The sequence below is a fragment of the Chaetura pelagica genome, unplaced genomic scaffold, assembly GCF_000747805.2.
Source record: "Chaetura pelagica isolate M959 unplaced genomic scaffold, ChaPel_1.0 scaffold408, whole genome shotgun sequence".
In the NCBI taxonomy this organism is placed as follows: Eukaryota; Metazoa; Chordata; class Aves; order Apodiformes; family Apodidae; genus Chaetura; species Chaetura pelagica.
Genome location: NW_009954229.1, coordinates 976,758 through 1,002,445, shown reverse-complemented (window position 1 = coordinate 1,002,445; position 25,688 = coordinate 976,758). Strand labels below are relative to the sequence as shown.

The 25,688-nt window shown below is 43.4% G+C and overlaps 2 protein-coding genes across 4 annotated transcripts in view; one reads left to right on the top strand and one right to left on the bottom strand.

Annotated features, from left to right (window-relative positions):
- EPN2 (epsin 2) overlaps positions 1–11,832 on the top strand; it is a 19,379-nt gene extending 7,547 nt beyond the window's left edge. Inside the window, exons 2-8 of one of the 3 annotated variants that reach the window (XM_010003550.1) lie at positions 2,493–2,605; positions 4,115–4,206; positions 4,460–4,635; positions 6,818–6,997; positions 8,686–8,778; positions 9,679–9,894; positions 11,468–11,832. In XM_010003550.1, coding sequence (XP_010001852.1) covers positions 2,493–2,605; positions 4,115–4,206; positions 4,460–4,635; positions 6,818–6,997; positions 8,686–8,778; positions 9,679–9,894; positions 11,468–11,805 — 1,208 coding nt within the window. In that variant the 3' untranslated portion in view covers positions 11,806–11,832. Of the gene's footprint in view, positions 1–2,492; positions 2,606–4,114; positions 4,208–4,459; positions 4,636–6,817; positions 6,998–8,685; positions 8,779–9,678; positions 9,895–11,467 lie in introns of all 3 variants that reach the window. The other 2 variants (XM_010003551.1, XM_010003552.1) reach the window with 2 other exon arrangements.
- Positions 11,833–23,940: 12,108 nt separating this feature from the next.
- Positions 23,941–25,688, bottom strand: part of B9D1 (B9 protein domain 1) — a 4,186-nt gene continuing 2,438 nt past the window's right edge. Inside the window, exons 2-6 of the mRNA XM_010003581.1 lie at positions 25,521–25,632; positions 25,355–25,451; positions 24,847–24,909; positions 24,269–24,336; positions 23,941–24,086 (exon numbers count right to left, since the gene is read on the bottom strand). Of these exons, the coding sequence (XP_010001883.1) occupies positions 23,941–24,086; positions 24,269–24,336; positions 24,847–24,909; positions 25,355–25,451; positions 25,521–25,632 (486 nt within the window). The remainder of the gene's footprint in view (positions 24,087–24,268; positions 24,337–24,846; positions 24,910–25,354; positions 25,452–25,520; positions 25,633–25,688) is intronic.

Here is a 25,688-nt window from a genome sequence, read left to right as displayed (position 1 = left end):
TGCTGGAAGGCTGCTTTTATATGTATCTATTTATACCATTAGTTCTTGCTCCTTAAATAGCTTTTCTCTCTCCCAGTATTTGCAAGCCTTATGTATTTAGTAATACTAAACTGTTTGATTTTCTTTTTGCAAAGATAAACACACAAAATATTTTCTCTGCTCAGAAGTAGAGTGTTCCCACATCCATTCTGTTTTGAAATCTACCTGTGTTGGATGTGAATGACTAGAATTGCATTTGGCGTGTTAGATGGATTCTGACTAATGCTTGGGTGCAGCAGGGCTGATGTTAACAACAGCTGTGTTAGGTTAGTGCCTGGCAGTGGTGTTTTAGTGCTAAAGTTCTCTACATCTGTCACTTGCAGTTGATGCCCTCAGTTAGTAGATGGGTCATCAAAGAAATATTTTTCTCTGTATCATCCCATTTCTATTGTTCCCTTTTCAGTCATCTACTTTTATGTTCCTGTTTCTCCTAGTTTTACTTTTTTTTCTTAGCATTATCTTTGTATTTCACCATAACCTCCTGCATTTATTGCATATTTTTTCTTAAGATAGGTTGTAAAGCCAGTTCTTGAGAAACTATTGGTAAACTTCCTTGGTGGCAGGGAGTATGATGTAACCTCTTGCTCAGCTGGTTTTTTACCCATTTCAGGGCTTAAACTACTTGCTGTTGAACATCATAAAATGCTTTGCTGAGTCCACATAGATTAACGTTACTGCTTTTCCTTTTGGCTGACTAAGCAGAGAAGAATCTCAGTTTTTCTGTTACAGGCTAGTTTTTGGTAACTGCACATTTAGTTGTATCCTGTTTTCTTTTTAATTCTCTTTATTTTCATATTTAAGAATATGCACGCTTCACAAACATTTGAAAGTTGTATTTTCCTTGCTGGCAGACATCCTGTTAACTGATGTCCTGTTTATTCCTTCAGTAAGTCTGTAACAGTCCATATAATATATTGGACATCCTGCCTGTGACTGTTTTAGCAAAAAGTACTGATGAAGCATGTTAAGTTTAGATATTCTGTATGGGAAAGAGCTTGAAAAAGCAGTAGAATTGAGGTATGAGTAACATCTTTTTAAGTGTGAAGTAAGGAGCTTGTTTGGTTGGCTTGAAAACTTCAGGATCAGCACAATGTAAAAGAAATTGTTCCTGGTCATTAATTAATTTGTCCCTTTAGAAAGGGAGTGGGATGGGATGGCACACACAGGGTGTATGGTGGAAAGGAAAGGTCATTCCTCGTTTATGGAGAGTCACCTTCTTTCTGGCCTGCTGGATGGAAGAGAAAGCTGCATTTTTTATTTTATAATGTCATTTTGGCCTAAAAGTTGGGGAAGGACAGGACTGGAAAATAATTGGAGTTTAGTGTCTGAAAAAGTGAGGTTTTTATTTTTTTTTTAATTACAATTTGGCAATCTAATTTTTACATGCCTAGCTGACCTATTAAGAAGAAACATGATTTCTTTGAGCTTGAGATCATAGTTATAGGGTTCATCTTTCTTAAAAGTCAGTATGAATTTTCTCAAACTCCTTATCATTCCAACCATTAAATACTAACTTCCTTGTCTAAGTGAGGTAAAATTTCTGTATGTGTAGAGAATTATCTGAGAGAGGACAAAAATTACTGTATAGTGATAAACCTGTTAGTGTTGTCACATCCAGATGGGAGTTTCTGCATGCTGCTGTCCTGGTTTGAGCCAGGATGAAAATTGGCTTGATCCTGGCTCAAACCAGGAAAGCTGCTGTAGTGAAAACTTCAGTAAAAGAATATTTGTGGATTGAGAAATGGTGAATTTTAGCTGTCAAGCTTGACTGTTTCTTGGGGAGGAGTGAGGGAGGTGACCAGCTGCTGCCTAGCTAGTGGAGGTCTTCATCCAAAGAGAGATCAACCCACAATCAAAAACCAACCACTCCCCAACATATATACCAAACTTTTTTTCTTTAAACAGAGAATGATACAGAATTTTTGTAAATTTTGAGTATGAATAGCTGGCTTGTTGGTCTCTGAGCCTGCCTAGCAGTTAAGAATAGTTCTTTCTCTGTCCCATTAAGGCTGTATTATTTTACAGAAAAGTGGGTGGTATCCAGTTTTACCCTGATATTGGCCAACTCCCAGCAAATTCCTTCTGACATTGGAACTATCAACAAATGTTCTCTTCAATGATTCATTCTATAGTTTTTTAAGACGGTGTCCTGCCCCCTGATGCTCTGGTACGCTGAACATTCCTTGATGATACTTCTTCATACTACAACCCCACTGACACAAAAAGCTTTTGTTTTCCAGGAAGCTTTTTCAGCCATGGTAGGAGCTTTATCTCCAACAGTTCAGGGAGCCTGTTGATGGTGGTTGGTGGCTCCTGGCACTTGAGGGCCTGTCGCTGCTCTGGCGACCTTGGAGAATGTGTGAAAGTGGGATGGTATGGTCAGTGGAATAATAAAACCTGTTAGATCTTTTTGTTGTTTGGTGTTAAATGTGATGTGTTTTGTCTCCTGACAGCTACATCCCCTCGAGTTTCCTCAGAGCTCGAGCAGGCCCGGCCTCAGACAAGTGGAGAAGAGGAGCTGCAGCTGCAGCTGGCGCTGGCCATGAGCCGGGAGGTGGCGGAGCAGGTCAGTGCCCGTGTAGGTTTTCCTACTATGCTTTGATAATTCAGACTACAATCCTGTTGTTTGTGGGTTGTTTTTTTTTAAATCCATGGCAGCTTGGCTTTGCTCCAGCTGGAATGGGTGGGGCGGAGAGGCCATTTTGGAAGATGTTTCTTGGTTATTTTAATTTTTTCCCCCAAAAAAATCTATTTTTAAAGTAACTGCAGCTTCTGTTGAGACTAGTGGAAGATGACAGTTACTTTGCAAGAAGACTTCGGGTGGGAGGATGTTAATAATCACATTACTGAAGATGTTTTCAGTTAGGAAGAACTGAAAGCATGACTGGTCCTGAAGACCTTCATTCATGGGGCCAGCATGAGAAATACCAGTGAATTCTGATTGCAATGAAATTTTCAAGTATCTGCTCATTTGGTGAGATTGTCTGGAACAGAAGGTGACCTGACACAAAGTACTAGAATTTATAAAGAACCTGGTTTAAAATAAGTTGGTTCCTAATCTATCACATGGATTATGCTACTGTAATAATTCTTAGGAGGTTCATTCTGAATTTGGAGTAAATGCTGTAATTGTGAGTAAAATTTACTATGTATTAACACACAAAGTTATTCTGTGATTGAAAATTCAAGTTAGCCTGCTGAGTGTCTGAAATGTTTAGAGGCTTCCTCTGAGAAGGTTAGCTTACTGCTGTGTTAGGTTTTAGTATCTCTGTGCTTGGGAAAGGAAACAGTCACCCAGTAAACTTTGTCATTCTTGAGCAATAGAGTTAAAGAAAATGAAAATCAGAATCATATCAGTTGAAATCACTTTAAAAATTGCAAGGGAAATACCAGCTGGGGAATTAGTCAACTTCTGAAGGAAATGATGCAAGCAAAGGTATTTCAAGTAGCTGAACGCACCACAGATGTGGTAGTTTACAAATGTTAAAAACCTACAAAATATGCATGGAGTTAGCTAGATCAAGTTGTGTTCCGTGTAACAGTTTTGTCAGTTGTGGAGGGAAGCTGACAAAAGCCAGGAAAAGTTTAAATTCTTACATCCTTCATTGGCAATTTAAATGTTGAAAAACATCACAGTAATTTAGAGATGAGATACTTTGTCTTTCAGTTCTGTGGTGTTTCTAGCAGTGTGACTGCATTTTGGGTAAAGGGTTTTATATACACCTTTCCCCTTAGGGGTGAAACAACACCAGGGTAAATTTCTCAACAAAATGGGTGTTGTTAGGATCACACTGTCAGGCTGGTGTTACAGGGTCAGGGTGCTCTTGACCTCTGGTTAATTGAGGTGAGAATCACAAGAACATTGTCTTCACCCCTGGCGTTATGTCCAAGTCACAGCACATAATCCTGGCCATCCCACTGCGCGTGCCTGTGGTGCCATCACTCCTAGGGTGGCAGGGAATACTGCCCAGGCCTTCCCTGGCAGTGTCCTGCCAAGGGGGCTAGAAACCTGGAGGGAGCAAGCAGCACAGTTTAGGCTAATGGTCTATATCAACAGTGTTGATTTCCTTTGCAGGAGGAGCGCCTCAGACGCGGAGATGATCTGAGATTACAGATGGCTCTGGAGGAGAGTCGCAGAGACACAATTAAAATTCCCAAAAAGAAGGAGGTAGTGCCTTCGACTAAGAAATTCCTGGTTATGCTGCCAAAAGCTGAAATACAGTAACACAAAATAGCTTAATACTGAGCACTTTTATGCTTTTGGGATTGCTTTGTTGCATAGCTTAAAGCTTCTTCCGTGTGGGTTAAATTTCAAACTACTAGTCAATGCAGGTGTGTAAAAGGGAAAAAATAAATTAATAATTGCTTCTTCACTCTCATGGGTTTGTACTCACATTGATAATGCTCTTAATTAAAACTCGGATTATTCCTGCCCTCAGCATACCACTTTGTTGGACCTCATGGATGCCCTGCCCTCCTCAGCACCGGCCCCACAGAAAACAGAGCCTTGGGGACCTCCTGCTGTTGCAAACCAGACTGATCCCTGGGGAGGATCCACAGCTGCAGCTACTGCCTCTGACCCGTGGCAATCATTTGGTAAGAACAAACTCTGCCAGAAGGAAGGCTTATCTTAAAAGGCATTAGCATTCAGCACATTGCCATCCAGATTCCTGATCAAAGTGTTGGAAGTTTAATATTGAAATGCCTTTTTTTTTCCTTCACAGTGACCTTCAAGGCACCTGCATATCTGCTGGGCCAACTGCAGTTCATTGTCTCCAGGCTAATCTATTTCTTTTTTATTGATAAATTGCAAAGCACAGAAAAAGTCCCAAGTTTGGGGCTGTAGGGCTGTTCAATCTAACTTTCTATGGTTAAAAACTAGACAAAAGCCACCTTCTTCAAATCTGGTGCTTGACATATTATCCTCTGACAAGATTTTCCTTGCATCAGTTACAACTGTAGCATTTCTTCTTAGTGGCTCCCAACTTCATTAATGCCACAGAACAACCCCTTGTTCCAGCTTGCTTGTTACTTTGCTCCCAAGGATAATTTTAAAGATGGCAGATTTATGAATTTGCTAATAAAAGAGTGACTCATTAAGCTGTATTTCTCAAATCCTGCTTGTGCTTTGGCATTTCATGAGAGATAATGGAAGCTACGGGAAGGTGTCTTCCCAAGAGCTCTAATTCTGTGCACTCTCTTTATGAAAGAAAAGCCATTTTTGAAAGCTTCCGTTGATGGGAAGTGCTGTCATTAGCATTTCTTGTGTGGCATTGCTTGTAACTCAGCACCAAGGGTAGATAAAGGAAATGTAAGTGCTGGTGTGGGAATAGTTGGACTCATTTGGAGAATGTTAGCATTTCCTGGTCGGAAGCTGCAGCAAGACCATGTTGCCTGTTGATGAAACAAAGACCAAACATTGCAAATTAAAATTTGTGCCACTGTGTGTAGCATTGAATTGGTTTTCAACAATATTGTGATGCCAAGGGGGCTTGTATTTAGCTTTGACAAATAAAGCAATATTTGTTGAAGCTTGAAACCCACGTGATGGCTGAAGATAAAAGCTGTGTACTGCAGGGGTAATACTGTCCTACTCCTGGGTGATACAATTGTTCTCATTTAGTAAGTAAACCATGACTGGTTGAGAAATAGCCTTGAGAAGAGGAAATGTGTTTGCATGTACTATCTGACGGGAAGGTAATTGATCACTGTGGAGTTGTACAGGATGTGTAGTTAAAGTACCAAGTTCCTATCCCTGCTCTCTGGCCCGGGAGGGGCAGCAGGGATGAACAACACAGGAACAAAGCAAGAGAGACCTTCTCACACAGACCTGGGCCACTGCAGATCTGAAACCTGATTTGTTTCAGTGGTCCTGGAGTTTGATAAGCTGAAATAGTTCCATTTGATGGTAGGAGGAAGAAGAGGTCAGCTATGCTGAAGAGCAATAAATTAGTAGGTTGGGGAGGAAGAAGGAAAAAATGCCAGGAAATTGTATATAGTGAGGCAAATTTCTTTGTTTCCTTTTCTCTTTATTGCCTAAAGTTGTTATTCTACCCTAGGAAGCCCTAACCTTGGACACAACCTGTTGATGTACAAGCAGTTTGGTAATCTGAATTTGTAGGAGTGAAAAATTGCCAGTGTCTTCCACTAAAAATGGGAATCCTGGACATGCAGGCACTGGGTTTTAAAAAAAAAAAAAATACAGGAAGGGGATATTAGTGGACAGCTTAGATCTGTGTCAGAAGTGCTTACAGGTGGCAATAAAAAAGCACAACTAGCTCAGGGAAGCTGATTTTATTTTTATAAAATAACAGTATGGTTAAAAGTTTGTAAACTGTTCCCTTTGAATTTTAGAGATTTCTTTGTCCTTGCCTTAGTGTTGTATATTTCATACCTTTTACATATCGGCTTTTTAGAAACCTTCTTTCCCATGAGATCATAAATATACCCTGTGATTTAGGTCACTTTCAGTCAGGTATTGTCTGCTGTGGTGGCAGCAAGTTTACTTTCTTGTTGAAACTGCTGTTTTTTATTTAGTTCAGTTTTAAATGGGAGATATGTTTTATTAATCTGTCTTGCACAGAATATATTTGTGCTTATTGTTCAGCATGTGTGACGCAGATGCTGAGACTTATCAGTATTCCTGATCTTGAACTGCTTCACCTATTTATGTTTAATATTAACTGGCAGTAATGGCTCATAAGAGAAATGAATCTGCAAGCAAAACTTTCCGAAGTGTAGCTGTACTGACCTGTTCTCCTGCTGGCTCTTTTCTCAGGTGCCAAACCAGCTGCTTCCGTTGACCCTTGGGCAGCACCAGCACCAGCAGGATCCACAACTCAGACTCTGTCCAAAAATGTTGACCCTTGGGCTCCTGCTCAGCCATCTTCTACTGCAGCAAAATCTTCTGTGGATCCTTGGGGACCAGCACCTGCAAACAAACCTCTCTCTGCTTCTGGTGAGAAACAGTCTCATTCCATATCCATATTACTTAAGCCATGAAGGTGAAATCTGAATTGTTTTCTTGCATTAGTTGGTTAAAAGAAGCTGTGTACTGAACAATTTGCAGTGCTGGTCTGTGGAATAAAAAGGAGTTGTAATAGCTAGCAGCAAAAAGAACTTCAGATGTAATTATCCTGACTTAGAGCTCTGAATTTGTGGTGTTGCTTTGTGCTCTGTCCCTTCTACAGTATTTATTGGTATGTGTGGATGCACGCTGAGCACTTAATGACTGCTGCTGTTTGGTTTTTAAATGGATTTTATCTTTGATTAGACAAGGATGTAATTTCTGGAAATGAACAATCCTGTAATTTGACCTTTCATCATGATAAGTAGCTATGCAGATGGGTGTCTCTGCAGACACCGATTGACAGGTTGAGCAGTTCCACGCTCTGAGGAGACTTTTGAGAGGTGCAAATGGAGATTTGTTCCTTCAGACTGAGAGTGTGGAGTGATCCCTAACCCTTTGTAGCAGGATGCAGAATGTATGGATGTAATTGCCTTTCCAACTAGTGCAACCTTGATGAATCTGAGTACCTCGTGTTCTCTTGTTGGCACCATGGCTAAGTGCATCCCAGTGCATTTTCTGCTGGTTTTCCATCTCAGTACATAATAAACAAAGGGATCTCAAACTGAATGCTGCAAAAAGTTGTATAAAAGTTGTTTCATTAGGCAAAGGTCAATCACTGGATCATTATGAAAATGATACCATAATTATGGTGGGTTCTTTATAAGAAGTATTGTTGTTAGACACAATTTTGTTCCCTTGGGTTTTTGTCTTTGCACACTTTATGGAGCTAAGTCCCTACCTTCACGTGCTGGAGATGTATTGAAGGTTAAAACTAAACTAGAAGAACATGTCAACTAATTAAAAAAAGATGAAAAAGCAAACTTTTAAGTCTTTTCAAGAGTGGCACACTTTATGGAGCTAAGTCCCTACCTTCATGTGCTGGAGATGTATTGAATGTTAAAACTAAACTAGAAAAACATGTCAACTAATTAAAAAAAGATAAAAACCAAACTTTTAAGTCTTTTCAAGAGTAATTGCTGTTCATTTAGGTGTGGTTTTTCTTCCTCCATTTTGAGGTAAGGGTGTGTCCATATTTTGAAAATGTTGTGTTTTCATTTGTTGCAAACTATGGGCTAGTTTGGGTGCTTTAGCTAACAGGGCCTTACCCCTCTCTACATGGCATAGATAACCTTTCTTTTAACTTTGGAAGCTTGAGTCAAATAATTACATAAGTTACAGCAATGATACATTTGTCTTTGGAACTGTGCTCTGAAGTGTATTGTACTTGAGGGCTCATTAACACACTTTGTGCTGTAAATTCATTGCTGTTCTTCTCTGCCTGTCCATTTCTCTAGTGCAGACAATAAAAACCCAGCATGCTAAGGTGTGCCTTCCTTTAGGATTTAAGAGCACATTGCTCTGAGTTAGCTGGTTAATGCTGTAAGGAAGGACAGATTTCTGACACTATCCTGGTCCTGGGGAAGGACAGGAGCTCTCAAGCTGATCTGAGCTGCTGTCCTGGAACCTGACAGGGTTCTTGCTGACATGAATGGGTTAGAAATTCCTTTCAGTAGGATCAGGTGTGGGATGCAACCAAAGAGCTGTTAACAACAGGGCTGTCTTGTTGTTTTGAACAGGAAGTACATCTTTTGACCTCTTCAATAATTTGAATGGTACAGTTAAAGATGATTTTTCTGAATTTGACACACTTCGAACTTCCAAAAAGCCAGGTATGAATCAAATTCTGAGCATGCGGACAGCTTGGGTGATAGCCTCAGCAACAAATGTCTCTCTTCTTAAATTTTATTAATAAAAAAATATTAAAATTTACTTTCAAAATAAAGCTGGTGATAATGCAGCAGTAAAAGCTTGTTGTTAACGTTTTGGCCTATGCATGAATTTATGGGGAATGGGCCTTTTGCACTCTAAGCCATAGAGTTTCACTGTCTAACCTTTTGCTGCATTGACCCAGAAATTTGTTTGACTTCTGAATTTACAGTATGCAAAATGTTTGGAGTCAAACAGAACATTGTTGACTGAATTTCTCAAATCTGTTAATTCTAGTGTTTAGCAATAGTAGGAAGATGAGAAAATAGACTTCTATGAATAATTTATTTTTATATAGTAATTAGTCACTACAATAAAAACTGCCAGATCTCAATGTATGAGCGTGTTGATATTTTATCTACTTCCAGGATGGTTCTGCCTGAAACAATAGTGACTGATTCAAAGCTGGGATGGGCTTTTTTAACACAAAAGAGGAAAGCTGGGTGGAATCTAGCTAGGAAGGGTGTAGCAGCAGTGTAGTGCAAAGGCAGAAGCCAAGGCTTTTGAGTAGCTTTTCCTTGGAGATTTCCATCTGTTGCAGCATAGTTGTGAGAATATTTGTCAGGGCAGTTCAGGTAGTGCCTTGAGTAGAGCACTGCAACTCTAACTGTGGCTTCTTTGTGCTCTTCTAAAGAACATTTATCTGCTTGCATGCTGGAAGGGTATAACTTACTGAAACATTTACATCTGACTAATACAAACATTGGATTTTAAAACATTTCTCTGTCAGAGACTTCAGGGGCTTCTGTGTTTGACTGTGTAGATTATTGAGAAGTTTTGTTTCTCTCTTTGTGTTGTTTCAGCTGAATCAGGTTCCACTTTGCCGTCTCAGCATAGCGGTACCACAAGTCCTGATCTCTTTGATTCCCAGCACTCAAACGTGTCATCAGGCAAACAAAGTGCAGCTCGGAAAACCCCTGAGTCTTTTTTGGGCCCCAATGCTGCTTTGGTGAACCTGGATTCGCTGGTGTCTAAGCCACCACAACCTGTTACTTCACTGAATCCATTCTTGGCACCAGGTCTGTTTCTGCACATTCCTTCAATTTTCTATTTTAGCTTTCCCTTCCTCTAGGAAAACTCTGCATAACTCAGTCCTGTTTGATCTTTGTGGGCTTGTTTTTCTTGATTCCTTCAGCCAACAGATTGTGACTGAGAGCAGCAGGGTGAGGCATTGTGGTTTCAAGGCGTACTGCTGGGCCCTGACAGTGCAGAGGTTCTGCTCTGGGGTCTGCTGCAGATCTGCTTTGTTCAGGCAGGTTTTTTTTCTGCCTTTTCCCTTGCTTTTTCTCAAAGCACTAGGCTTTGGGTTGCTAAAAATGTCTGAGCTAAAGCTGATTGACTGTCAGAACGAGTAAGATGTGGACGTGTGTCACCAGAGAATGCCTTGGGGAGGGTAATAGGTGGTAGGTTCTTGTGCCAGCTGGGAGGAGTTGCCCTTTTGCTTGGGCTACAGAAGTTACAGCACAGTAACTTCTCTGACTGTGCCCGAGGTCCCAGAGAGCAAACTCTGCAGTGTAGCTGAGTGGGTTGCTGATTAGGCCGTCTAGGCTAGCATGATAAACCAGTTTTGATCAAAGCACACAGTCAGTGTATTTTGGACAACACAGGCCCTTGCAGTTCTCCTGTAAGTTGGCCCCTGCTGGAAGTGTGCCTTTACTTACAGCAGACTTAGATGGTGGCCCTAAACACGTGGCAGATGTATGTGTTCTTTAAAAGCTCTTCATATGCACTGAAATTTCCGTGTGAGGCCAGTATGGTGAAGTACTTTAAAAATGCTCCTTCAGTATTTATTTTCCTCTGTCTTCCAATGAAAAAAAATGACAGTTTAGTAAACGCCTTGGGTAGGAAAAAACCAGTAATTCTGAACAGCCTTGGCAGTGTTCAGCAAGAGGAAGTCTGTGTATCTGCCATTACTGGTTACTACAAGAAGTTTATAAGGGGTCACTGGGCCATCCAAGTCACACTCTACATATACGGTAAAAGGAATCTGTAGTGTTGGCAGCAGCCCAGAGAACCTCAAACGCTGGGAAAGTTATGCTCTGCTTTTTCTAGCACTGCTGTAATTCGGAAACAACTTGTTTACTTTATGAATTCTTGTCAAAGCTCCATGCCAGAAACATGTACAACTTCTAAATGGAGTTGACTGGACAAGGTCTTGAAGCAAATGCACAAATCTGCAGTAGCCAGTTTGCAGTAAAGGAATAGAGAGAGCTCGTACTTCTCTTTTGGAATGCAGATTGTCAGTAGCAATTAAAAACAAAACAAATTAGCAGTCGGGATGGTTGGGGATGTTCCAGGTAACCAAATTTAGAACCAGTGTCTCCAGTGACTACTGTCAGAGTGGAAACTGTTGCTCAGCAAAGGGGTGTTTTGGGGCATTGATGGTTCAAGGAAAGACAGCACCTGTGCACCAATGCAGCCCCAGTTTGCTGAATGGCATCCATGCAGGTTTCTCTGTAGGGTGTTCTGGGATTGGGAGCATGTGGGGATGTCCAGAAAGCGTGTTCTTTGCAAGAGAAGACAGTCTCCAAAACCTCATCTTTACAGAGGTGCCGTCTCTTCCCCTCTTCCCCCTTCTTCTCTCAAAACCAGGCGCCGCTACAGCACCAACTCCAATCAACCCCTTCCAAGTGAATCAGCCTCAGCCACTCACTCTAAATCAGATGAGAGCGAGTCCTGTGATGGGAACCAGCCCTTCCTTCAGTGCTGTGCCACCGATGAGCATGGAGCCAATACCTCTGTCTTCCATGGCCCCAGTGCCTGTGGGAATGGCACCCATCCCAGCTATGGGCACTGTGGCATCTATAACACGGATGGGCCAGGGGCTGAACGTGAGCATTGCAGGATCAATGACCCAACCTCTTCACAGTACAGGAATCCCACCGTCAGCATCCCAGTCTACAAATACAACTAACCCTTTTCTCCTATAAAGACCCAATTAAAGGAACTTTCTTTTCCTAGTGTTTCCAGGCTGAAGTCCTTACAGCGAAATGAACGTGGCCTGTGTGGACTGAATGGTGTGTAAGAGACTTGGAAGTAGATTTGCAGTTTACAGTTATGATCTTTGAAGAGTTGTCTCTACTTACCAGTTAATCTAAATCTAGTCTTTGCTACAGATGGTACCTTACTTTGGCTTGTTGAGCATTATGTGAAATGTTCAGACTTTTCACCAAAGTTAGATTCTGCCCATTTTGTTACTTTGTTAATCATTTCAATACACTTTCTAGGGAGAACCTGCCATTTTAAACTCCGTTGGCTATTTTGTAGATGTCAGATGGTGTGCTGGATCCTGAAATTACTATTTACCTGCATCTGTCACTTCCTATGCCCATATGATAGACCTGAGATTCAGAGTGCTAGTGAATGTTTTGCACATAACTATACACAGTTCTAGACTGTTGGTTCACCCATAGTCCTTACTCTTAGAAGAGAACGGTTCGGAGGGCCCAGGTGGCTGGTTTTTATGCATTAAAACATTGCAACGCAAAATGGCACTGCTTTCCCACCAGAGGTGTGTGACCCAGAAAGCAAGCTTGTCTCAAAAGGAGAACAAACAAACAAACAGACAGAAAAAAACACAAAACACAAACCACCCCAAGAACATTCTGAAGTTGTCAAGTATAACGTGTGCTGTTGTATGCAGTGTTGAATTTGTACACTACTCTCTAAGGACTCCTGAGGAACTCTGTGAGTGGCATGCTGCACTCGTGCTGAGTGAGTGTCCTGCTCTGTGCTTGTCCAGTACCAGCTTCGTTTGGAAGTTATGTGTATTTTGTTTTTATTTGACTTACAATGTGAGTTGAAAGAAAAAAAAAAATATTAAAAAAAATAAATAAATAAATACAGTGGGACAACTTTGAATTCAGTTTCACCGGGGCAAGCTTTAAAACTAATTCAGGCTTAACCTTGCTATATGCAGTTACTCTTGTATACTTTTGCACATATTTTGTTTAGTACAGTTTCATATTTGAGTTTGCAGAGTTACCTAATAGTCCTTTTTTTGCTAATTTTTATAATGTGGTTCTTATTTAACTGTCTGGTTTTGATAGATTTATCAAGTCTGGCTGAAAAATTAAGATATTGGCGAATGTCATTTTTATGGTTTTAATGCCCTCTTATTTATGGTTTTAGCTCTTTGTTTCTGTAAAGAGAGTTTAAAAGGGAAGATTAACACTAAAATATTTACTTTTAAATGAAGTATTCATAATGCAAATCAAAACAAATTCTCGTGACTAATTATTTTTAGATGAATTGAATTTGAGCATAACATGATTTAAGACTACATTAAAAAGAAAAAACACTAAAGTTGCCTTTTTCCCTTGATTTGTTCCCGTGTTCCGATGACCAAACTGGACATTTAGCCTTGATGAAGATCAGAAGAGAGGCTGTTTGTTGGTTTTGGTTTTTTTCCCTTGTAATAATTCTTGAGATGTTAAAAATTCTAATGTACAAGCACGACTCATTAATTTTATTGACTAATTTTTCTGAATGAAAGGTGCACTCCACAGTAATAACTGGTTCCATTTACAACAATTAATTGTGAGCTGAACTGTACATTTTAACTTGCATGTCTGGACTCGGCAGCACTAAACCACGCTCAGGTTTCAGCCAGTGTTTCTGGTGGAAACCTGGCCTTGTCAAAGACAGCAACCCAAAGGGATGTCCCCGTGCTTGCTCCTGCCTTGAGGGCATCTCTCTGAATGAACTGATGCATCTTGGTGGCCTTTCCCTAATGAGAAGGAGGGGGGAAAACAAACAAAGAAACGGAAAGAAATTGCCAGAGTTGTGTGTTGTGGTGTGGTGATGCTGTGTGGGGCTGTGCCAGGCGTGTGCTGCAGGAGAGAGGGGCTGGCTAAGGTGGTTTCTATCTTTTGGTGGGTAGGGGAGGCTGAAAGACTATCAACTCTAGGGTACAATCACAGATTTTAGCTGTGTAGGTCAGTGTAGCTCTATTAGTATATGGAATGCTAAATGTGTGGATGTTTCTATGCAGATTGTTCTATCCCCTTGAATGCTGTTGAATTTGCAAGTATGATTCAGAATATTCATCTGCTCTTGTTTTTATATAGGAGGAAGGAGAATTGATGTCCACACCCAGTATGTCTTTAAGAAAACAAAACGAAAAAACATTCATGTTGCCTTTCAGAGTGAGGAAAAATACTTCACTTGTTTTGTTGTTGTTGAAGTTATTGAAAAGTGTAGGTCAGGAAGGGTGTGATCCTTGCAGATGGGGGTGGGTGGGGAGGGAAGTGCTTTCCAATTGATCTGTGGCAAGATTTATCTGTCATTATTTTTCCAATTTAATTTTATCAACAGTGGAATTGAGGTTGCTTGATGTTATTCCCTTGGTTTGTCACCTGACTGCATTTGCTAGTTAGATGGGGCTTTGTCTATTCAGCCAAAAAGTTCCGACCACATCCTCTTGTTAAACACTAGGAAACTGTTTTTGGAGCCAAGATGGGGTTGATAGTAAGTATTTAAGGAGGTGAAGTAATCTACCCTTCAGAGTCATGATCTGTCACCAGGAGTAGATAAAAATATGCTGTTTGTGTGGTAGGAAACCCTGGCTTAATGAAACTGTTGAATGGCAAATTGTTGTTTTTACCAAGGCACTTCTGTAAGAGCTGTGTTACTTTTCCATTATATATAGAGACAGACAGACACAGACCACACAATAAACTGTGGCAGGGTGCTCAGCAGAGCCACCAGCCCAGCCCTCAGCATTAGGCTGAGGACCAACCATGCCCAGATTCCCAGCCTGACCTGGGGGTCGTGGCAGGAGCCCAGTTCAACGAGCAGCTGGTTTGGTAAACCAGAAAGGTAAACCCTGTGGTTTCTGGGCTGGAGACATGCTGGTGGCTGGAGCGTGGGGCTGTAGCAGTGGTGCTGGGCAGTGGCTCCCCTCCCAGCCACAGGTGAAGCTTCAGTTATGTCCAGAATGGTAAATCTCTTTCCACCATAATTTAACTGCTCTCCAGAATAATTCCTCCTCACCCTCCCACTTCTTTTTGCATGGAGGATGTGTGCGTATCCGATCACATCTGCTCTGGCATATTTCTCCAAATGCATTTCCCTCTTCCCCTTCTTTTCTCACTTGCAAATACGAAAAGTGCTTTTGATTTTTAAAATGTTAGTATCCCAAAATAGCCTTACTGGTCAAATTGACCAAAGATAAAAGTGTTAAATATTTTGTAAAGAAAAAAAGAATAAAAAAAAACAACTTGGCATAATTTTAAACCCAAAATAAGCTCAGTTGTTTATTCAGTTTTATACTATATAGAAACTAAACAACATTGAGGGGACAGGGAAGGAAAACCGTGGTGGGTTGTGGTGTTTACAGTCTTTTTGAAGTCCCATAGCTAAGACAACTATTGTTATCCATCTTCCCTTTTGCTGTTACAGTTTCTAATGTGTACTGTATGTATTAATATTGCACAAATGGTGGAGAAATATATGGTTTATTTTTCACAGCAGAATCTCACAAGACTCGCTTCCTTTACAAGTGTTACAATTTAAATATTTACCAAACTGTTTTCATAACACCGGGAGCCGGCTGCTTTTTATGAATTTGTGCTGACTATTGACATTATTTACTGTATAAATAATTTATCATTTGTACTATTGTATCATAACGTCTGTATCTTTGTGTCATTTTTCCCAAGCAATGTCACAAATGTGATATTTAATAATGCCATCAGAACAGTGGAAAGACAAGGGGTTTGTAGGTGACTGGTCAGAATTAAAATTGTATTGCTTATATTCCAGCCGTGTTGCTTTTTCAAGACTCTGCGTAGTGTTTATAATCCCCTTCAAAGAAAAAAACCTGTCGCTGCCATGATCTAGTTTTCCAGAAGGCTGATGGATTTGGTTGAGGTGGTTGAAGGTTTGTGCTACAAGTCCTAGGAGGAATCTCACGGTTGCTGAGAGTGATGCTTCTTGTACGCTGTCAATGTGATGTCTGCAATGCTTTCCTGGGGCAGGCCTGTTCTTGCTGTGAGAAAGGAGGGTTTCTTATGGATCACTGAAATCAGAGTCAGTTGAGACCTTACTAACTCAATAAAAATGAAGACTCGTGTTGCAGGTGGCTGAATTGCTTCTTTAAACCACGTTACCCTTTAACCAGTGCTTTCGGAGTGGTGACCAAGTCCTGTCTTGGTGGAGGCTTTGGTATTTGTGTCAAGACAGGAGTGTGGGGAAGGTGTGACTTGTAAAGCCATTGCTGCTGCAGTAAGGCTTGGGGAGCTGGGGCAGACTGACCTGGGGAGTCCTCGCTTCCCATGTTGGCAGTAGTTCAGCCTTGCCCTTCCTGCAGCCTTGGCTCTGCCCTGCTAATCCAGTGGCCTTGCAGATGGGGTAGCAGCGAGCCTGCCTCCAGCTGAGAAGTGATTTCAGCTTCTAATTCAGGATGGTTTAAATTGAAGGGCTCTTCATTAGCAGGCTATTTCAAGATTTGCCTCTTCAGAGCCCATCCAGGTTTCCTGTAGTTATGGTTTGCTGCCAATCAGACTCAAAAATCACTAAAATAAAAAAATCACTAATCAAATGCTTCATTCCTTAATGCTAAAGCTTCAGTGGTGCTGGAGACTTGACTATGGGGGAGGTGCTCACAAGGTAAAAAGCCTCTGTCTTGGTTTCTGATCTTTGGTGCAGAGCTGGCTGGGGGTGCTGTGCAATCCCGCTGCACCAGTAACACTCCAGTTTATGAGGTCCTTGATTCATTTGGCCTCTGTGTTTGGGCCAGGAAGGAAAACAGAGAAACCTTTGCTGGGAATGGTGGCCCAGGTACCTGCTGCTTTTTGCACCTCTTGTTTTTACAGAAGGATGCTTCCTGTTCCTGTGTTTGTGATCACTGACCTCTTGAACATGCACATTGTAAAATAAAGCTGCCCACTTACAGGAAAGATGCAGGAGGGGCTTGAAGTGGAAGCTTGAGAGATGACTCCCTAATACTCTTCAGAAGGAGCCAAGGACTACAGGCTGTTGTGAGCTGAGGGGCTGCTGGAGGGAGGCTGAGCTGATAAAGCCTGTTGTGAGAGAGATCCCCTGATCTTGAGCGAGCTGCCCTCCCCCTGTCCCGGGCTTCCTCTCTTCCTCTTCTGTGAACTGAGCTGCTATTTGCCTGCTTTTACAGAGGAAAAGGGCGATCTGGATAAAGGGTCATCTCAGCCCCACCAGTTTGGCCAAGTTACTCCTGCTGAGTACGTATGTTGCTGTTGCCCCCTGTTTGTGCTGGGCCGAGTGGTGCAACTATGCTCTTCTGCTTGCTTTCATTGAGCTGTGAGAAAATACTTGGGGCCAGCTCGTGCTGTGGCTGTGGCCAAGACTTCAGCTGCCTGCAGTCTGGGTTTCAGAGAACTAACATGATTTATGAGGCCCCCGGCATTAAAAACTTCCTCCTTTTTAAAGTTAGCTGTCATCTGCCTGCCTGGTAATCGCCCCCCTGTCCCGTGAGCTGGGACACAAATGAACATGGATTTTTGTAAGGACCAAGGTTTGTTTGGGGGTGCAGGATTATAAATAATGAAGAGCTGGTGTTGTACATGGTGGTGGCAGTTCTGTCTCCTCAGGTTTCACTGCTAATCAGTTGTACCCTGCAATTGTTGAAGACTTGGGGCTTCAGTGAGTGGAAGTTCCTGTCGGTGCTTCAGACATTCCTGCCAACTGCCCATTAGGGTAGTTAATTGGCAACAGTCTGGTGATCAATAGGGGATTGGCATCCTGCCAGTGCAACACAACCCAGTGGTTTGCAGAGGATGGAATAGTCAATTAGGAAGGAGGGAGCAGGAAGACACCCAGAGGGGACAGAGTGCAGCCTCTGGCTTTGCTGGGGGGAGCTCAGAGTTGCATCAAATCCAAGTGAGTTGTGGGACCCTCGAGTACTTGGTAAATATCTCTGAGGGGAAGATCTCTCCCCAGAGGTTGGTTAACATGGGGTTGGGGCAGGCAGGTGGTGCAAACTTTATTCATAAGTAAACTGGTGACCAGCAGAATATTTAGCTAGGGAATGCATTGAAACTCTGGTTGAAAATGCTGTTGAAGAGCAGAATTATTCTTAAAACACCTGAACATCTTCATGGCCACCAGGCACAGCAGCTGTGTGCAGAGAACAGGTACTGCACCAGATCCTGTGCAGAGGGATGAAGGTGTGTCCTGTTAGACAGATGAAATGCTGGGGGTGGAGGGAGCAGGTATTAAAAAATCATGTGTGGCTGTTCAGCAAGCACAGAAGCAGCCTGGACTTGTTACTTCAGCTGTTCTCCACACTTGTGCTGCTAGTTTAGCAACTGTGTTCCCACTCCCAGGTGAAAGAAAATCAATGACATTTCAAGTAGCTGGAATGAATCCATAGGAAAGGTGGAGTTTGTCTTCTCTGCCCATACAGGGGGATTGGAACTAGGTGATCTTTAAGGTCCCCTCCAACTCAAAATGTTCTGTGATTCTCTGATTCTCAGCTGCCTGCTTGATACTGCCTGACAGGAAATCTCACCAGGACGCCCGTGCTGCCAGCTCTGCAGTTTGGAAGCTTAAATACACTCCAGGAGATTCTCACAAGTAAGTACAGCCTCGTGGTTTTGAGCCTTGTTCAAACTCTGCTCAGCTGAGCTAGGCAGGGGCAGGAGGAGCAACCTGTGCCTGGCGGTTGGGGTGAGGGCTGAAGAGCCTCCATGAGATGCTGACTCAGTGAGGGCTTGTCCCACCAGCTGTGCTGTCACCAACCCCCGTGGGACTCCCCACAGTGCTGTGGCTCAACCACCTCCAGTCATTTCTAAGAGGGAAAATCGTTAGACACTGTCTTTGTGCCCCACTGGGGTGGGAATGTGGAATGTGTGAAAAGCAGGCAATAAGGTCCATGTTCTTCTTGAAGGGTTTTTTAGCCAGGGAACGAAATTTGATGGTTTAACTGAGTTGAAGGAGCCGGTTCTGCTGTGGTGTAACAGCACATATGGCCCAGGAGACCGTGGGCTGGCTGGGGTTGTGTTGGGTGATGGTGGTGGGTTGGTTTTCTTTGCTTTTTTTGTGTCTTCATTAGCAAGTCTGGCACTAAATGTAGTGATATTCTCTGAGGAGAATTTGGGAACTTAAATATCTTGGCCTGAATAGAAGTATAAAAATAGGAACCTGGAGCAGTTAGATCCTGCTGATCTTCTCTGAAGGACGAGGAACTGAATCACTTGCACTCAGCCATGCAGGCAGGTTGTGTTGTACCCTTGCTTCTCTGCAGCCTCCCTCCTGGGGGCTCAGCCATGTTTTTGGTGACTAAACAGTGTTTTCTAACAGGGTTTGTGCCCTGAAGATGGCCAGGCACTGGAAAAATGTTGTCTCAAGCCCTCTGTCCTTGTGCTCTGCAGGCTCCTGCGCTGCAGTGAGGGTTCTGGGTGCTCTCTGCAGGCTGGCAGGAGCTGTGGGTTTGTGTTTGTGTTTCTTTACCTTCCTGTATTCCAAACGTGGGGGTTGTTTCTGGGTGTGCAAACACCAGTAAGACCCCTCAGCTCTTGGGGTTTGGGCTCGCCCATGTTTGCCTCCTGGATGACTCCACCCTGTGGGGGAATGGGGAGAAGGGGAAGAGGCTGAACATCCCCTGTGGGCCTTTGCTTGGCTCTTTGCTGTGTTCCTGCTCCTCGGGGGTTTGCATGGCCTGGGAGACCTTTGGAGTTGCTGTTCGTGACTGCTCCAGATGTGCTGCTGACACAGGCAAGTGTGCTTGGACCTTGGGTCCCCAGCTGGGCAGGGTGGTGGGTGCAGGAGGGGGGATTCACGGTGCTCTTGTGGGGTGCTGGGTTCCCTGAGCGTGTTCAAGGAGCACCCTGGAGATGTCCTGCATGGGCCAGCTGCAGCTGCTGCCATCCACTGGCACTGCCAGACTAAAGGGAAAAGGCCCAGACGTTGGTGGTTCTTGCTGTTCCTCTTGGGTGCTGTGGGGCCTGATGTCTCCCAGACACTGGGAACTGCTGGTGCCTGGCTGAGTGCAGACACGGGCCCCACGCTGCAGGCCCAGCTCTGTCCCACTGTGCTCTCATTCTGTAACCCCCATCTCCTGCCCCACCTGTCCTGTCCTCCCCTCACTACACAGACCCATGGACTTCAGATCCAGGGTGTTTAGCCCCTGTATCTCCAGGCAGCAGGTCCTGGTATGATGCTCTGGTGACCTTACCACAAACAGGTCATCTTTGGGCTGGTTTGTGAAGGGCTGAAATCGTGCAGGTGATGAGCCCTGGTAGAGTTGGAGCTGAAGATTCCACATTCTTCAAACCTGGCTGTTCTGTGCTTCTGTGGCTTTGTATTTTCCTTCCCCCCCTCTCCCTCCCTTTTGGGGTATTTCACAGCAGGCTCCTGCTCCTGAACTGACACTGCTGCTGGGGAGCAGTTGCTGTCAGCTTTCATCCATCCCTCTGCAGGTCTCATTTTCAGATGGAGATAGCTTCTAGCTGCTGCAATACTGCTGTTAGAAGAGCCTTCCCACCCCCAGGAGTGTTTCTAGAGCACTTCCTGAGGCACAGGCAGGGGTTTCTGGCCAGGCAGTGCTGGCAGATCATGATGCTGGGAAGTGTCTGTCCCCTGCTCGCAGGGCAAGGGGCAATGACAGGACAGCTGGCACCATCACACTGAGCGATTTTGCATATAGGAACAGGAAAACTTGGGTGTCCTTCATGCAATCTTATTAGCTAATTGTTTTTGGCAACCTCTTAACATCTTCCTGAGGTAGCAAACTGCCACGAGGGGGCAGGAGCTGATGCTGCGGTTTCTAGTTCTGGTAGAAAGGACTGCAAATATCAATTGTCCAAGTGATTTTCCGTTTTCTGGAGGATTTGATTCCCAGGCTGCTGTTCAGTCCACATTTTTGGCTGTCTCCCTCCTAGCTGGGGTGGCTTCCTTGGTGTCACCAGGGAAACTCTCCCATGAGGTGAGCACAGTCCTGCTGGACCCAAAGCTCCTCCAGACCAGGAGAGCAGGGAAGAGCTTCTGTCAAGTCCCCAACTACCTCACAGGCTTCATCCACCTCTAGGGGATCTCATTCTGCTTTTATAGCCTTGAAGACTCCTCCTGTGTCAGGACACATGTTCTGTATAAAGATTTTATTTTCCTGCCCATCTTGAATTAGGAGGTAAATGGCCAATGTCTGGGAGAAACTCAAGCACAAGAAGACAGGAGCTGCAGTGCCAGCTGACGAGTCTTGTGCTGAGAGGGGTTGGGAACTTCAGGTTAGAATAACAGGGAGAATGATTAACTAGAAAACGAGCAGGGTGGTTACAGCTGCTTGGAGAGTGGGCAAAAGGAAATGACTTTGAGCCTCCACTGCAGCCAGGCTGGGTTTTTCTGGGTTTTAGCTGATCTTAAAGCATGAGTTCTTTTAACCTTTAACACCAACTGCAACGAACACTGATGGGTCATAAGTCTCACCTCACGAATGTAACTCACTCTCGCAGCACAGGGTCGTGTCTGTCTTTACTCCTCTGTCGTGAGAGACGAGATTTTCTCTGGGGTGAAACATCTGCAGAGGCTCTGCCACACCTGAGTACCACAGCCTCAAACCACAGACAGTTTTCCAGAAAATCATCAGGGCAGCAGCAAGCCTATGTCTGGGAGAGGAGCATGTTTATGAGAGATACCAACAGTTGCCTCTGGGAACAAAGGAATGACACTGAACTCGGGAAACATGTCCTGAAAGCACCACCCCACACCTGCCTCTGTGCAAGGGGCAAACTGTGTCAGAGCCAAGGGCTCCCAGGGAAGCACGTGAAGGCCTTGAAGAAGGTTCTTAACAAACGTGCTCTGGACATAGAGGAGTCAAAAAAACCCAAGCAAGTTCAGAGACAGTAGGAAAAAAACCCTGATAAGGCAGGTAGCAGTGTGGGATCTGCTTACAGTCATGTGTCTTACATAGTTGCATGGAGGTTGTGTTGTTATTTTTGGTAAACTTTGGTTTTGACTCTTTGAACCTTTCTTCTGTGGGTCCAAGCAGTGACTGGTGAAGCTGTGAAAATCCACATGAGGGGTTTGATCCATCTCAGTGTGGTGAGTGTCCAGCTACTCACCTGAAACAGAAGCAGTTCAGCTGTAGCACCAAGCTGCAAAGCTGAGTGGGAATAAATTCACTGCACCCTGTGGGCACCACGTTTGGGCTTTATCTGGGTTTTAGCAGGTTCCTTATGACTAGACTCCCTGTTGTGCAGTTTTGCTCTAATTGGAATGGGGGCAGGTAACTGTGCTCAAGGGAAAAAAGTTATTTAAGCACTGGTAAATTTAATGTTTGCCTTTCAAGTATTTCAAACACCGATACTTATCCTGCTACTGTAGCAAACTGTTTCCCAAATACTTCTGAAAAGGAAACAAAATTCCTTGCACCTCCTCTGAGCCAACAGGAAATGTTTATTAATTTGGATTCCAACATGACTCAGTTCAGAGATTGCAACAGTTGCCAAAACAACTGGTGGAGAAGGTTACTGGAAGTAGAAAACCAACAACAATAAGATAGGAAAAAAGTAGGGAGATGAAAACTCATCTGTAACCACGTTTGGAAAAGTATTTATAAATAGTTTAAAAGATGCTAATGCTCACAGCAAAATTGCAGCCAGCACATTATGTTTTCAGGAATTATATTTATTCAATCACATTGCTCAGCATGAAATAATAACTGTCTCTAAGTAGATGCTTTATTTGATGTGTGTCCTGGAGGCTCTGCAGTTCAACACTGTCATTACTTGTATTTCTACAGATTCAAGGTCTTGGTACTTCACTTACAGGGTGCCAGGTCATTCTCACAGTTATCTCACAGTTATCTCTTGGCATTTGCAGTCAAACACAGGAGATAACATGCCCAAATTTAATATGAGAATGACTAAAAATTAGTCATTTAATTGTAGCATATATTTCTCTTTTGTACCTGGAAGAACAGCAGATCCTGGATGAGTTTGGACTTAAAAACATCAGTTCTGGCACAAACAACACAACAAGAAACCTTTGCAGCAGAAAGACAAACAAATAAGACAATTTGGCTTATTCAGTCACACACTAGTAACAACCAACATTGTTTGAGTCCTTCTCTGAGGTCACGGGATGGGAAAGGAAACCTGTGAGGAGACTTGAACGTCATGAGGTTCTTTTTCACAGCCTTCCTTTTGCTAAGAAAACCAGCAAAGAAAAATCCTGGTGTGTTACCTGTGTGATGTCCTGGCTGGAGGAACCTCCTGAAGGGAGGAGAAGGTCCCTCCTGCTCCTCCCCACCCTCCGTGCAGCACAGTGCCTCTGGAACCTGATCCATGGCTGCACACCAAGCTGCCTGCCTAAGACCCCACTTCCTTTGCAGAGTCTCCTCTAAAGTTAGTCAATATCTGCATTTAAGATGCAATTTGTTGTTTCAGAAGTTTAAATCATGCAGCACGCCTGTGTTTAAACACCATAGTGAATATTTTGCTCTCCTTTTTGTTTCCTGAAGCTTGATGGAGAAGTAAAATCTGGAAATGGAGGAACCATCATCCTGTTCTAAACACAAAAGCCCAAGTTGTTTCACTGAAAAGCTGTGGAAAGGGGTGTTCCTACCTGTGCTGTTCTGCACAGACTCCAAAGGACTAGGTGGGATTATGAAGAAAACTGCTGCTTTTGTAAAGAGAAGTGAGTATTCATTTCACTCCTTTTTCCTTTTCTTTTTTGGAGGGTGCAAGTTTTAATTTTCCATTTCTACCACACACACAATAAGTAAAAAGAACTGGGTTTGCAATGATATTTTAAACCCAGGAAAACTGCCACAGTTATAAACTTTCCTATTTTTTTTTAGTATATAAAAATGTACAAAAAGCTGTTATAAAAAATATGTTGCAGGTCTTGACATAGTCTGATGTTACTCATAAAAATGCTAAGTATTATCTGATGACAATAATTTACATAATACTTTGACTTACATGCTTAGTGAAACAATTATACTTAAGTATTTGTTCCAAAGCCTCGTGGGCTTGTGTTTCTCTGGGACTAATGGGCTCAAGTGAAGTTATTTCAGTTTAGTCACTTGTTTCCCTTTGCCCCAAAGTGCTTCACTTCTCTGTGAGCCTTTGAAGATCCTATGCTGGACTTCAGTACCTATGAAGCCCTTCTGAAACAGGCACCAGAGGAGGGTTCTGCGTGTCACTTGGACTGACATCATAGCCCAACTTCTTCATATCTTTGGTCACCACGTTGAAGGAGATGGTCACAAAGCCTTGAGATCGTACCCGTGTGACTGGAAGGAAGGTGGTGAGAATGGAACTGGTTAAGGGAGGTTTCTGAATAGCTGTTGGACTCCTAGCCAGGTAGGACTGTTCTTGGGAGGAACAACTGGACTTTCTTCCAGCAGAAGGTGGATGGCCAAGCTGTGGCCTGCTGTCATGCAAGGGTTGCAGCCAGGAGCTCCTGGGCACTTACCTTCTCTTCCTTCTCCCTGTGCTACCACTCTGGGGTCAGTAAATTCTGGGCGTCTCCCTGTGAACCAACTTGGAGAATATAAAATAATTAATTAGATACATTTGTTACTGTTTAGATTTGATACAGTTTATAAGCATGTTAAAAAACCAGAGGGGGTTAATGAGACTCCCAGCTTTTGTTTGCAGTAGAGGGTTTTGAAGACAGATTGACTTTATTGCTGATCAACTTTCATCAAAGATTAGTTTTGTCCTTCTGAAGAAAAAAAGGAAACTAATTTTATACACATGATATGTACTTAATACAAGGAAAAAACCTGGATACCCTCAGTTGCTGTGTTCAGCCTCTTACTGCAGCTGTGAGGATGAAAACCAGGTGAGTTAGTGTTACTACAAAGTTACTGTGGTTTAAGAAAGCTCTTCAAAAGACCTAACAACCTAAAATTGTTATTTTACCTACACAACTCAAAACTATCTGGTTATGACACAGCATTCACATGTATACACCAGTGGTAGCTGGGATACACCTTTGTAACTAAGAGCAAGAAGGACTTTATTTGGAGAAAAGTCTTTAATTATTACCTTGTGAACTTCTGCAGCCTGGATGTGGACTCTGGAACAAACATAGGGATGGTTCTTGTATGCCTAAAGCAAACATGAGTTGCACAGAAATGAACCAAAGGGCAGTGGCAGGACTTCTAATGCTCATGAAGGTACCAGAATTTCAGACATGTCAGACCACCAAACATCTCAAGGCAAAAATACTTTCCCTTCTACAAAGAAAGGGTTTGTTTGCATAGGGAGAGGTTATAGTCCTGCATTCCCAATGTGGGAATGAAAGCTGAGAGTGAGGGGGGAGAGGTGATGTTCTGTGCTCCATACTTGGGCTCTCCTTGTGCCAGTTTTAACTTCACACTTCTCTACAGGATTACTGAGAAGTAGTTGGTCCCTGCTGGGAAATCCATGGGCTTTGTACCCAAGGGCCAGGACCCGTTAGAGAGATATGGGACATTGTTTCTGAAACAACATAGTAACTGGGAAAAAAACCCACTCTGTTTCAGTCCTGAAAGCTGCCAGGTTGTCACCTCACCTGCCGGGCGAGAAGGGAACGTGAACGGCTCCGTAACCTCTGACCACATCGTTGCCAAAGAAGTCGGGTCCGTAGACACTCACCACGATCTGAGGCCCTGCAAGAGACCCGCGTGTGAGGGGCTGCCCGGGCTGCTGCTGGATCCCCCTCCCCCCCCAGCACTCACAGCCCGACGGGTTGGTGCTCTTGAAGGTGATGTCGATGGGGAAGTTCCAGATGAGGGTGCTGGGCGAGACGTGGCTCTTGGAGGTGATCTGGGAGATGCCTTCCTCCAGGCCCTGCGGGGAGGCCGAGGCGTGAGGCCCGGAGGGGGCAGCGGGGCCGGGCCGGGCTG